We start from the raw sequence: 13,293 nt of genomic DNA on the forward strand, positions 1-13,293 counted from the left end.
ATGCCTATTACCTTTTTGCAAGGGAGCGTAAACGTCTTTCTGTCTTTTAGCTGTTCATAATGGATCTACAGTGTTGTGTTTGCAACTATGTTTACAAAGAGTCTAGAGTATATATTTCCCTCGTGAACAATTTGCTAATTCCTCCCCTCCAGTTCAGTGGAGGGGGCTCATTTCGTTCTCTCTTTTTCAGCGCTTTATACCCGGCCTTGTGATTTTAACTTGGTAGGATAGTATTTTCTCCCGTTACCAATCTGCACTGCTGAGGAAAAACCATAACTCATTAGAAATACGGTATTTTGTTTGATTAGATTAAAGAAAGCAAAACCTGCTTTGAGCTAGAGTCCTGCTGCAAAAATTCGTGTAGGTAGAGAAATCTGACACCAAGTAGGAAATTTGTGGTTAAAATCACTTAAAACTCTGTAATATCCTTTACCTGCTGCATTCAGTACACAGGCTTTATGTATCGTATATATTCCAAAAGTTCATATTTTCTCATTACAAGTCATCGTTGGCTTGCTATTCAGTACACAGGTTTTAAGGATCATATTTGTATATTTCAAGAGTTTCATATCTTCTCATTATAACAAGAAGTTATCAGTGTCAAATTTGTATGTTCCAAAAAGTTAATATTTTCTCATTACAACAAGAACTCAAACTTTATAACCTCCGGGTCATGGAAATATATCCTCAACCAAAAGACCAAGAACATGGCCGTGGTCTTCAGTGACATACCCACCCACTATTGCTACTTGTTCATTCAGCTGGCAAACGCAGAACCATTTGTATTTCAACAAATATCGATCCATCTGTTTTCATAGAAACAGCCAAATGTGCAATAGAAAGCTTCATAATCTCATTGACAGATAGCGAGTGCCCCTCCAATATACATTTATTTCAAATATCTGGTTCAAGCAAGCCAAAAAATTACAAGGGAAGGCTGCAAACACACTGGAAAACTTGTATACCATCGAGTTTTCAGGCCTAGTAGATTCAGTGGTTTCACACCTTGACACGATCGTTACTCGTAATCTCAGAAAAGAAGCATTTCCTTCACTACAAAATCACATTGTGGGTAGCAACCATGTTATACCCTCAAGTAAACTTGCATTTCCCAGAATCTTCAAAAGGAAAATCCTATTGAAATTTGTTTCGACATAAGTCGACCATTACATAGAACATCCTTCTATCTCTCAGCACTGTTCCAACCCAAAGCACTCTTTGGGTACTACGATTGGGGAGAAGAAAAGACAGTAACTTCGCCGAATACCTATCGATCATCAATTCTTGCTTCAAATAGTGAAAATGTACTTCCCTCTACATCTCTCCTTATTCAATCTTCTTCATTAAACCTCTGTCATACATGCATTGTAGCTAATCGTGACTTCTCTTCCACCACTTCCAAGCTCATAGTCTTTAATTTAAGCATTAAAAGAAACAAACCGACAATGTCCTTTCAATGGTTTGTAAGATGCACAAAGGACTTTTAATCTTCACAGCACCAGTTTACAAGTTGGAAGACTTTATATCCGCTGAAATTGTTACATACATTAAAAAATCTACAGCGTGAACCAGATAGCTGTATCCACCACAACACCATTTATAAACAAAAGGGCTTCGATTGACCTTGGAATTTGGGTTTTGAAGCCTCTGATTGAGCAAAGCTCTGCTCTATGGACATTCATACATGTTACATATCTAATATACAAGAATTAGTTCAACAGAATAACGCCATTTCACTTCAAGAAAACACCACTCCCATTAACTTCCCAAACTCAGAGGATGGAATCAAGATAGTAATTCATTCGTCGACGGTTGAAGTCAAGAAGACTTCCATACGTTCGATCAGCCACCCCAACAAAAAATGCTTCAGTGTCGGGGCTGAATGAAATTCCAGCAATCTCCCCAAAAAGATCAATTTCCTGGCTCTTAGTATAATTCTGCCTAGTATCATATAGATGCACAAAATCGGCTGGCTCTGCCATGGCCATAAAGCGGCCATCTGATGAAAACCGTATCGATCTTATAGCACCCATTCGACCCTTTAAGACAGCTAAGGAAGATGAAAGCTTCCTAACGTCCCAAAGCCTGCAGGTGGTGTCCTGATTTCCCGTAGCCAAAATATAACCATCTGGATGCCAGGCAGCTGCAAAAGAGTAATCCAAATGACCTCTTAGAGTTCCCACGGTCTGCAGAACACCAATCACAATTATTGAAGTCAATCTACTGAACAAAAATAGAGACTAGCCGAGACAAGAAAACAAGCAAACAAGTATATGAGTTAAGCCATATCATATTTTCCCTATGATATGGATTAAACTCAGCTAAGGCATCTGAGTGATGAGGCCTTGATATTTTTTACTTTAACTAGCCACTAAATCAACTAAAATCAAACCAACTTCACTAGATAACACCTTAGTACTTACATCGTAGGACCCACCATATACAACTCTCATAAAATGCAACATACCTTTCCAGTCTTGCAGTCTGCAAGCAAACAATCTGCATTATCTCCAAGAACTGCAACAAGTTTACCGTCTGGACTGACAGACGTATGCTGCAAAGTTATCAATGTCCTGTCAGAAACCGGATAATGTACATTTGACATACACATCTATATACAGGATGAACGAGACAGTAATATTTCTTGCAATAAGTTCATGTCATCTGATATGTCAAATTAAAACCAGCAGAAACTTCCCTCCGATAAGACACAGTGATCTCGATGAATAATTAACACTCACATTTACAGACCAAGGAAAAGAGAAGCGTTCAAGCACTGTAAATTTTTCAGTGTCAAATACTCGTACTGCCAAGTCGTTATTTGCAGTCAATAGTCGTGTTGCACCACTGCAGATAACAGAACATGGTAAGTTTGTGTAATATGGGGTAAGAGCAGGCTCCATTCCACAATCATTTCTAAAATGACGTATGACTATTACCTTGCATCATTGTATATCTCTACTGCATTAGTGATGCCATTCTCATCATGAGATACTTTTGTACAGAAGCTCACTCCCGGTTTGTCCAAATACTGAAAATTTAATAACAGAAAATATAAGCTATGCTCACAGCAAGTATCCAGCCATGCCAATATTCAGCTTAAAGAGTGTTGAAAACTTCACAACTCGAGTTCTAATCAATTCACCTTGAGCCTTTTTAAGGATTAAAATATTGGAACTCACCTTGCAAATAAGTTCTCCCTGAAAACCACCAGCAACAACTAAATTGTCCTTCACAGACATTGCACTGACCTGGACCCTTGTCAGACCTTGTGGTGATGAACCGGGATGTTTCTGTCAAGTTGCAATAGCCAGAAATTAGCAACAAGAAGGAAAAGGTAATAACTCCGGTAAAACATATTCAGAATGTTACCTACAAATTTTCAGGTACAATCACTCAAAGATGCAGGTGACTCAACCATGCTGCATAGAAAATTTCCAAAGGCAGTCACTAATACCAAACAATAAAAAGCATTTGCAGAAAATTACCACAGATGGAACGATCTGACCAGCAACATTAAGAACTTCTTCCCCTTTCTGTTTTAGTGAAGACCAGTGCATGATAGAGTAATTCTGCATGAGGTAAACATCATGCTTTGATGTTGCCCACACTAAATTCCTCAACTGCATAATAACACAGAAAATCAGCACCAGTTCCTGAACAATAAAAGATTGAAGAACCAAACTTCGATTTACAAATATAGCTTAATTTGTGGAGCTAGAATTTTCTTAATTTGTGGAGCTAAATTTTCTACTTCATTATAGGATAAGACAGAACTCGCATGGTCCATATATTGGTACAGCATTTTGAATCGATAATGTTACAGCTCCTCTCTACCAAAAATATTTTGTAATCAGAAGTGAAAATGCCTTCGGAACTGATTTCAGTCAAGACGCCATCAAGTTGTATAGAACTATTCAGTATTTTATATTGTTCTATAAATAAATAAGTTCAAAACAAGTCAAGAATATATGTAATAGTTGAGATAGAAACCTCACGTTAGTGATCAAACAAAGCAACAAAGAGGCACTGATTTCAGTCAAGACGCCATCAAGTTTTATAGAACTATTCAATATTTTATATTGTTCTATAAATAAATATGTTCAAAACAAGTCAAGGATATATGTAATAGTTCAGATAGAAACCTCACGTTAGTGGATCAAACAAAGCAACAAAGAACAAAGCTTATTATATTATATCGTGTGAGATTTCTAGGATTTATGCAATGTCAACTTTTGTGTGAATTATATCGTGTGAGATTTCTAGGAGTTATGCAATGTCAACTTTTGTGTGTGCACTTCTGGGCATATCTGATCTTAAAACAGGCGTCTCGTTGAAGAAAATTTCAGGTGATCACTGTACAGAATCATGAGCCTAGTATTACAAGTAATAAGTATATAAATTTTAGAGCTTTTGTCTGAGAAAAAACAAAAGAAGGTACCAAGTAATTCAATAGTGCAACTACCATGCTTTCCAAAACTACCAGGATAAGGAGGTTATGTACTGTCCGAAAATATTGGGTATCTGCCAAACATCCAGCTGCAGCTAGCAAACGGCATTCGAAAGTCCATCCATTCAAAAAGAGTCCTCGGATGAGATTACAATCAATTTGTACATGTACTTATTAAAATATAAATTCTTCAACAAACAGATAGTATGTATGCATCCAGCAAATTCAAATTACTTGCATCCTCAATTAACGTGTGTCTATCAAAATGAAAACCACTTGAAATAGGTCCTCCTCGTTGAAGGACAAAATGTCATAACTTGAATCACATAGGAAACTTGATGGCACAGGGAACGTCCCGAACTCAAGCAGGGAAGTATCAGGTGATATAAACCAAAAAAATCAGAATTGAGGGAAGCATCATTCCACTTCCACATTCTCTATTTTTCAGGTCAGAATTTGAGCCATTTTCATCGATAAGTTATTTTGGGTATTCTATTAGGAGACTCGGTCACCAGGAAGCAACTATATACTAAAGGGTGCTGGTTATTATTAATAACCAGCATTACCCACTAAAGCTAACAGGACCTGGATTGGCTCACCTGCATGTGAATGACTGCAAGCAATGTGTCAGAAATCAGGCATCCCTCGTTTTCATTGCATCAACTCCAAAGATAAGGCATACAAACTCTAGCCACACAAAGAACTTCAAAGGATTGTAAACCCTTAGCAACAAGTCTAATAGATACAAACTGCACGAAGGCTATAACAAGGTAACCAATATACCATCCCAGACCGAAGCAAAAATGCAAGCAAGTTCATAGCAGTTACCAGGTGCAATCATAGGCTGTTTCAAAGCCTGGAATAATTATATTCTTGAGATCATTATATGGACAAAGGGAACGCTTATTTGCTTATTTATAGTGAACTCATGGTTTTGCTCTATTTTTTGAAGGACGTTTTAAGTTAAAAAGAGTTGTACAACATATTCACCACCCTTTGCATGAAGGCACTATCATATGTTCAGTAAGAAAAAGAAATTCGTTCACAATCATGCATTGTGCAACGTCTCCATGTGTTAAATTCTTTGCAAAAGGCCCAGTATTATACAGAGACTTTTTTCAATGCCAACAAATTTGACAGAATTATGCTGGAGTCAAGAGCTGTATGTTCCTGATGCCCTTGCTGCACAATTCACTCTAAATAGTGAACCTTGAGTGGCCTAATGTACAAACAGAACTTCAAAGGACTGAAAGGCATCCAAACTCCAGCCACACAAAGAACTTCAAAGGACTGTAAACCCTTAGCAACAAGTCTAATACATACAAACTGCACGAAGGCTGTGAAAGCTATAACATATCAATATATCATCCCAGACCGAAGCAAACATGCAGGCAAGTTCATAGCAGTTACCAGGTGCATTCATAGGCTGTTTCAAAGCCTGGAATAATTATATTCTTGAGATCATTATATGGACAAAGGGAATGCTTATTTGCTTATTTATGGTGATCTTGTGGTTGTTTTGCTCCATTTTTTGAAGGACGTTTTAAATTAAAAATTGTTGTACAACATATTCACCACCCTTTGCATGAAGGCACTATCATATGTTCAGTAAGAAAAAGAAGTTTGTTCACAATCATGCATTGCACAACCTCCCCATGTGTTAAATTCTTTGCAAAAGGCCCAGTCAATGCCAACAAATTTGACAGAATTATGCTGGAGTCGAGAGCATATCCTGAAAGCCCTTGCTGCAAAATTCATTCTAAATAGTGGATCTTGAGCGGCCTAATGTACAAACAGAAATTATGAAATATGATTACTGTGGCAATTAGCAACACCATATTTTGGAAGAATTAATTGTGTGCATATTATTTTTACTGTCGTGGAAACTCACTATATGCACAAATACTGACAGTCATTATAACAAACACTGTAAGGCCTAAATATTAAACAACCAATGTTTTTACTACAATTTTGCCATGAAAACGTAAGACATGCACAGATGTCCCAACGTGTTTGACTCAACAGATATTCAAAAGCAAACATTCTCTATGGCAGTGTGAAATCGCAGGACAAGTTATAGCTTTGAGAATGATGGATTAGATTGTGCTGGCATAATTTATCTCTCAATTAAAATAAAAATAAATTACTGTACTAGTTTAATAGATGTGTGGTTGGGTGGAATGGTTGTTATCTTCCCCACCTAGGTTCGAATCCCCACTAGTGACATGATGAGCTATAATGCCTTGATGAATATTGTTGTATTGGCTTCGAGCCTTGTGAACTCTTAAGTGAGCATACTTGTGGGCTGACCTGGTACCAGCAACCTCACTCTAGCCCTTGGGCTTAGAGGGAGGCGGATTTCTTTCAGAAAAAAAATATGTGGGTGTTGAAATGTCAGGCATCAAAACGAATTCAAGAAAGGTTGAAGAAAAAATTGCAAAGATATCTTTAAAAATAATAAAAACAGATTAGTTAAATCAAAACTATGGACAATCACAAGAAAAACTAGGAAGAATACTGCATAAATAGAATATGATAAATAATAAAAACAGATTAGTTAAATCAAAACTATGGGCAATCACAAGAAAAACTAGGAAGAATACTGCATAAATAGAATATGATAAATAACTGGCATTTTAAAGATACAATATATCAGATCAATAGAGAAATTATTTTAAACAAAAGAATTCATAACCAAGAATACTCATCAAGCACAAGCAGACCTAAATTATTTTAAACAAAAGAATTAAATTAACATAACAAACACATACCACATCAATGTAAAAAAAACACATACTTAGAAAGCAATAAACCAGTCAGAATCTGTTGTTGCATCTATGAATACAAGTCAATTAAGCAGTCATAACAAGGGACCATTACATCCTCCAAAAGCGCGTCATCCCTTAGAGATCGGAATTACCAGATTGATTCTCAAGTTGTCTAAAAAATATAAACATTTTCCTGGCATACCATCATGAACGCTGATATGGATGGAGCCTCTAGCCAGCTTTTCAGTAGATACTTCCGCCCTGGCATGTTATGTTTCCAACATGGGACAAAATGTCAAGTTCACAAGGTACGCTCGCCTAGATTTCAAAAAGAGGACAGGTTAAAACGTACACCACTTCTCAGTGGGGTATGAAGATGATAAAAATCGGCACAGTAAACAACTTATTCTATCTGCTTCCATACTAATCATTTGAATATAAACATCTTCATGAAACCCAAGAAACACAACGTTCAACCACTTTAGTTCCCTACAATGTTAATCCATTTATAAATTTATTTATTGACATCACCGTTTCTTGGAAATTTGGCAGGAATCTACCAATGAACAGGTCACTTAAAACAACCTGAGAACTTCTGCTGCTTGATACCTTAAAATTATATAACTTAAATGGGAATAGCAACATTACAGAAGAATGGAACCCTCCAAGGCTATATACAATATCCTACTTTTATGCTTTATATTTAAACAAGAAACTATACTATAACAAGACTAACTAATTTAAAAATATCATCCATCCACTAACTAATTCAATAATATCATCCATGCACACCTATATGTTATGAGAAGCCTACTCATAGAGTCATATGCATATGTAAAGCGTATACCGTTAAAAACTGCATCATTCAAAAGCCCTGTGCCCAATGCTGTCCCGAAAGTACATCTTTCACAAGAACCAAGCTACAACAGTTAATAAATCCAAGGCATATGCCTCGCACTAAACATATAAGTTTAAGGATGCAATCTAACTAACATGAAGACCTTAATTAGATTATAAAACTAGCTTTTCACACCTACAAATTACAATACCATGCCCCAATGGTATTGAAGAATAAGAGACCCTGGAAAAAGTCGTGGTAAGCAGTTCCCTAGCTTGTAAGATTCAACAAAATAGAATGAGATTCTAGAATTATAAAGTCGAAATAAAAACAGTCGGATGAAAAAGCATGATTTACAGATGTCAGACTTGGACACGCAATGCATGCTAAAACAAAGCGAAAGTCGATCAGATTCAGACATACATGCATGCTAAATGCAAAGTCAATTCACACTCGGGAAATAATTGAAATATGCAGGTAGCATTTTACCTTTATACAGCCCCTTGATGCAACCATTGTATCCCTGAAAATAAATAGAAGACTACCTGCAAAACTACCAATCTAAATGTAGTAGATGCATCAAATGTATCAGCTAATATAACTATCTGCAAATGTATCACATGCATAATATAAGCTAAATGTTCTAAGAAATAAAGATTTAAAAAATTAGTAAATAATATTTTCAAGGAAATAACTATATCTAAACTACCTTCAAGTTAAGCAATGGCCATGTACCTTTTTGAGAGGCAATGAGACCCTTTTTTTAGCACAAAAGGTTCAATTTTAATACGATGTTAGGGAAGTCATCCTTTACTATAATCTGCAACGACAGTTACTCCACGAAAAAAATTCACAGGTATAAGTTTAGCAGCTATGCTACGTTTGTGGTCTCAAAGCATGAAATAGCTGACTGCATTAAAAAACACTCCTTATTAATCCTTGATACAATTTGCACTAACCTGTATAGTGCATGATGCTACTTTACCTCTACCTCTTGTTTCTACCTCAAATCGGACTACAAACAATTGCAATTAAACAAGAGTACTTTGTTATCTATAACCTGCAAAGTTATCACTACATACAACACACCAACAAGGATTTATGTCTACCCTCATTAAATATGGATCATAAAATGTTATGACTATTTCATCATAAATATCCACAAGAAGCAAAGGAACCCAACCAGTACACAAGGTTATTAATTGCAAAACTATCATTAATACTACATATACATAAAGATTCAAAGCTAACCTAGTCACTTATGGATCATAAACACTACCAACGATCTCATCTTAATTAGTGCCAGGCATATTGCCATTTTTTTCTGCAAAGTAAACGCTAAATATACAATAAGATTTTTCACGTTACATTTTATTTCATTTATTAAAAATGACTCAGCAGGATCTCATTATGTTGATAAAAGGGATTCCTTAGTACTACCCAACAATAAACACAATTAGGCCTTCGACTTGCAAAATAAATGGCCTTCAGGATTAACTTATAATATTAAACAAACAAAGCATACTACCCGGTAAGGATATATTAAAGAAATTCATTTTATTGGATGACGTGGCTAACTAGTAACTAACAAATAGTGCATGCATGATCCACCCCATCAAAATAATTAGGTCTTGAAGAATGAATGACGTTAGATGTTTAGAGCTCGACAATTTGGAGTCTTAGAAGTCAGTAATGATCATAATATGATCTTCAATTACCATTTTTTTCCAGTCATTAAAGAATTATGCTGTAAGGACAGACAAGAACTGAAAATAGTTAAATTGTTAAGTCTAAACTGACATTTTTTAACTTATAAAAAAACATGCATTTTTCAGTTGTATGCTATTGTTGATTAATAGCTAAAAGATTCTATCTATTTAGTTACATGCCCGCATACCCAGTATGCTCGTAATTTGTCAAAAATTTCCAATCGGACCAATGTTATTGTGGAAACTTAGCATGGTATATCATGTAAATATCAACTGGGATTCCAGTGACTTAATGAACAAAAGCAACCAGTAAGGTTGCCCTTCAAATTAAGTTTTATCATTTACACAGTACCAATCAACTTTATAATGTGCAGAGTACAGAGAATGCAGTTACATATGACATATTAATGGATCAGACTTGATCACTGGCTACTCACTTTCAAAGACGTCACATATCTTTGGCTTTTCAAGAGTTACCTCTCTTTTGCCGGTATCTAAAGTACTCCATTATTAATTTCCGATTAGACGGTGCATATTATTGGAACCTTAACATCATTTCACATACAAACCACCTTCATTCAGACTATTGAGAAAAATGGCAAAGAGATTCAATGTTTACCTGAAAGTGGACAATAGTGGCCTTGACTGATCTCGTATTGTGGCTAAAATCATAAAAACTGGATCCCCTTTCAAAATTAGTACATTCCTGTGAGAAAATGAGAACCAAGTGAGCAGCCGCAAAGAGGCATGACTATCAATTATCGTTTTCAAAGAGATCAGAAATGATGAGCACGATCAAAGAAGAAACTGGAAAGTAAATTAGACGACCAACACAGAGTGCCTTCTACAAATTACAAACGCATACCTTGTCAAGATTGCGACTGCGTCGCGGCCTTGGAAGGTTCTCGTAGTTCTTATACTGCTGTAAACGAGTTTCCCTATACTTTTCCCTAGTAAAGTTCAATCGATTCCATGGAATACCCTGAATATCTTTTCCTCTCCTGGCTTGAACAGCTGTTGTGTCAGGTAACTTATTGTTCTGCAGAAAAACAAATCGAAATTACAAATCCGATCCAAACTATCATCACAGTCAAACCCTAACCTGAATAAGAATGAGATGCACCAGACCTTCTAGATAACATGATGAAAATCTAGAGACTACGAAACTTTGGATGAAGAACAACACCAATGTTTTGTTTATAAATGGAACGTCCTAAGTAGTAACTCACTGAATCGAAATCATTTTCAGAATCTGAGTCTATATCACTCCTGCGCCGGGTGCGTACATCATCTTCGACGTCATCATCAAAATCAACCATCTCGTCATTATCCACCAAATAATCAAAGTCATCTGGGTAGTAGTGATCCATCTTACTTAATTTGAAAGAGCCCTGAATAGTTCGATGCAAAGGTCACCATTGGTTAAAGCAATTAACAAAATTTCTGTATCATGCAAAATGAAACATATGCTGCAAGTATAACATAAATTCTTCCTAAACAAAAGGCTAGGAAAAAAGGACTATGAATTAGAAACAAGAGGACATTATCTCACAACATACCCTGAACTGAGATCCATCTATTAGTTTGAAATGTTATCACAAACCCTATTGAGATGTATCCATCATTAAAACTACTCTAAACTATCCATGGACTTTGTGATATCTACATCTAGAAACACAGAAGTTAGATTCCAGCAAGAAAAACTGTTTGGGCACTGAAACATTACACCATTAACAAATGGTGTAGCTACATCTGTCTGCAGCTGTAGCTAGACTACTATAGGGTCAACATATGCTTGAGTTGGCTGCATCAAAGCAAAAACATAGAAAATCTAACTCATACCAATGCCACATCAAAGGGTTTAATGTAATAGGCTTCCTATAGGCTCTAACACATGAAAACATTCAGTAATCAATCTGCACCAAGGCCACTGTAAGGTCAAGAAGCTCATAGTAATTGCAGCAGATTAAAGGCTGTACTGTTAGGCTGTAACCCATGAAAGCATTCAGAAATCAGTGTGCACCAAGGCCATTATAAGGTCAAGATATGTTTGAATGGACTGCCTTCACCAAACCCAAATGGAAAACATGCGTTTGACACCGTCTGATGAAAGGGGAGTGTTATAGGTTGCCTCTAGGCACTGAAACATTAAACAAACGAAATCGATCTGCACCTGGGCCATCATGCTACATAAACATACGCATATAGAAAGTAGAGATCATAGATATATCGATGAAAGGGAACCTTAATAATCTTCATTTAGGTCCTGAAGCACTACAAAATGGAGAAAACAGTTTCCCGCTAGACAATTGTGATGTCAATATATTCTTCGGTGGCCCTACGTCACTAGAGCTTAGAATGTTATACGAAAGGGGGCTGAAATATGCTGCCTATAAGCTCTGAAAAATTAAACGGGATGCACAAATAGAACCAAATGGAAAATGAAGCTCATAATAATGTCTGATGAAAGGGAACTATAGCAGGCCTTGGATAGAGAATAGTGTAATAGGCCTTGGGTAAAGAGTACTGTAATGGAAAGGGCTGTGCACGTAGACAACAATCTATCGGTATATAAACCCAAATAGAAACAAATTAGACAAAACCTTCCCAACAAAACCTTCCCAATTAAATGAAACGGGCTCATATGGTCAAAATACAAATTGGCCTTCACCAGCAACTTAGGCACAATACGGATTGGGCTTCCACAACAGCAACAGGGACACAATACAAACTTGGATTCAACAACAATGGCTCGTACAGGCCCTTCAAAACTCCCATGCCTCTGAACTAGATGAAATGGGCCTCCTCAACTGACAAACAGAAAATGGGGAATTTGAAAACAAGGATCAACAGAATTCAACAAGTGTGCCTTTAACCAACCTTTGGCAAAACACTGAACTTTGCTACTGAATCTTGTACCCCACCTTCTGAAACAAATCAAAATCCGAATCCTTGTGAAGAAGCTTCAATTCCTGAATGTTCAGTATCAAACTAAACGAGCCACGCACATAAAAAGACCAGAAAATCAAAATCCGGTGAGCAATTCCCCTAACACCCCACCTAAAAAGACACTCGTCAAAAACTAAAACGCCAAACCAGGCCTGCTCCTGTTTATTTATAGGACAAAAGCACCGCCCACTAGACTTAGCGTTGAAGAAGAAGAAACCTCTAGTCTTCTGGCCAACCTGGTTTACTTTAATTTTTAATCGAGTTTAAAGTCAATTAAGTATTACCATAAGAAACAAACCCGTGAATAAGCCCACATTCAGGTCACCAGAATAACAGTGACCCAATGAATCAAAATGCTCAATCTAGATGAACCCACATCAACTTTTTTCGCAGAGAAACTCCCGGTTTCCCACGGAGAGGATCTACCATCCAGATGCAATGAAATAATGGAGGTAGGAAAGATACGGCACGGAGAGAAAGACGGTGGCCTTATTGAATAGGGTGGGGTTTCGAAACCGGGTCAGTCGGTTCTGCAAACATTTCGAAAAGATACCGTGTGTCCCCAAAGATGGGCCCACG

General features: G+C 36.7%; 1 protein-coding gene across 9 annotated transcripts; it reads right to left on the minus strand.

Annotated features, from left to right (window-relative positions):
* Positions 1-829: 829 nt before the first annotated feature.
* On the minus strand, positions 830-13,088 carry LOC149164699 (putative WD repeat-containing protein C2A9.03). 9 transcript variants are annotated; one of them, XM_089432147.1, is made up of 10 exons: positions 12,690-13,088; positions 10,995-11,156; positions 10,631-10,804; positions 10,385-10,471; positions 3,489-3,623; positions 3,183-3,293; positions 2,940-3,031; positions 2,742-2,847; positions 2,468-2,554; positions 830-2,186 (listed from the first exon to the last, which is right to left on the minus strand). In XM_089432147.1, the coding sequence occupies exons 2-10, from the start codon at positions 11,133-11,135 to the stop codon at positions 1,773-1,775; spliced, it is 1,347 nt and encodes a 448-aa protein (XP_089288273.1). In that variant the 5' UTR covers positions 11,136-11,156; positions 12,690-13,088; the 3' UTR covers positions 830-1,772. The 9 variants fall into 9 exon arrangements, with proteins under 9 accessions (XP_089288273.1, XP_089288272.1, XP_089288279.1 ...); XM_089432146.1 differs by having other exon boundaries at positions 12,646-13,083; XM_089432153.1 differs by lacking the exons at positions 10,385-10,471; positions 10,631-10,804; positions 10,995-11,156; positions 12,690-13,088 and adding exons at positions 7,421-7,536; positions 8,546-8,601; positions 8,792-10,348.
* Between the last annotated feature and the right edge of the window lie 205 nt (positions 13,089-13,293).

The sequence above is a fragment of the Pinus tabuliformis genome, chromosome 5_1, assembly GCF_031772625.1.
Source record: "Pinus tabuliformis cultivar Carrire ecotype Pingquan chromosome 5_1, CPIR1, whole genome shotgun sequence".
Taxonomy (NCBI): Eukaryota; Viridiplantae; Streptophyta; class Pinopsida; order Pinales; family Pinaceae; genus Pinus; species Pinus tabuliformis.

What these genes read in the sequence shown, in the direction of transcription:
- LOC149164699 (XM_089432147.1), bottom strand. Translation starts at nt 11,135, where the DNA reads ATGGATCACTACTACCCAGATGACTTTGATTATTTGGTGGATAATGAC. An exon ending in CCACTATTGTCCACTTTCAG is followed by an intron (nt 3,624 to 10,384) that starts GTAAACATTGAA and finishes GTTATTATGCAG; the next exon opens with TTGAGGAATTTAGTGTGGGC. An exon ending in CAGACTGCAAGACTGGAAAG is followed by an intron (nt 2,187 to 2,467) that starts GTATGTTGCATT and finishes GGTGTTCTGCAG; the next exon opens with ACCGTGGGAACTCTAAGAGG.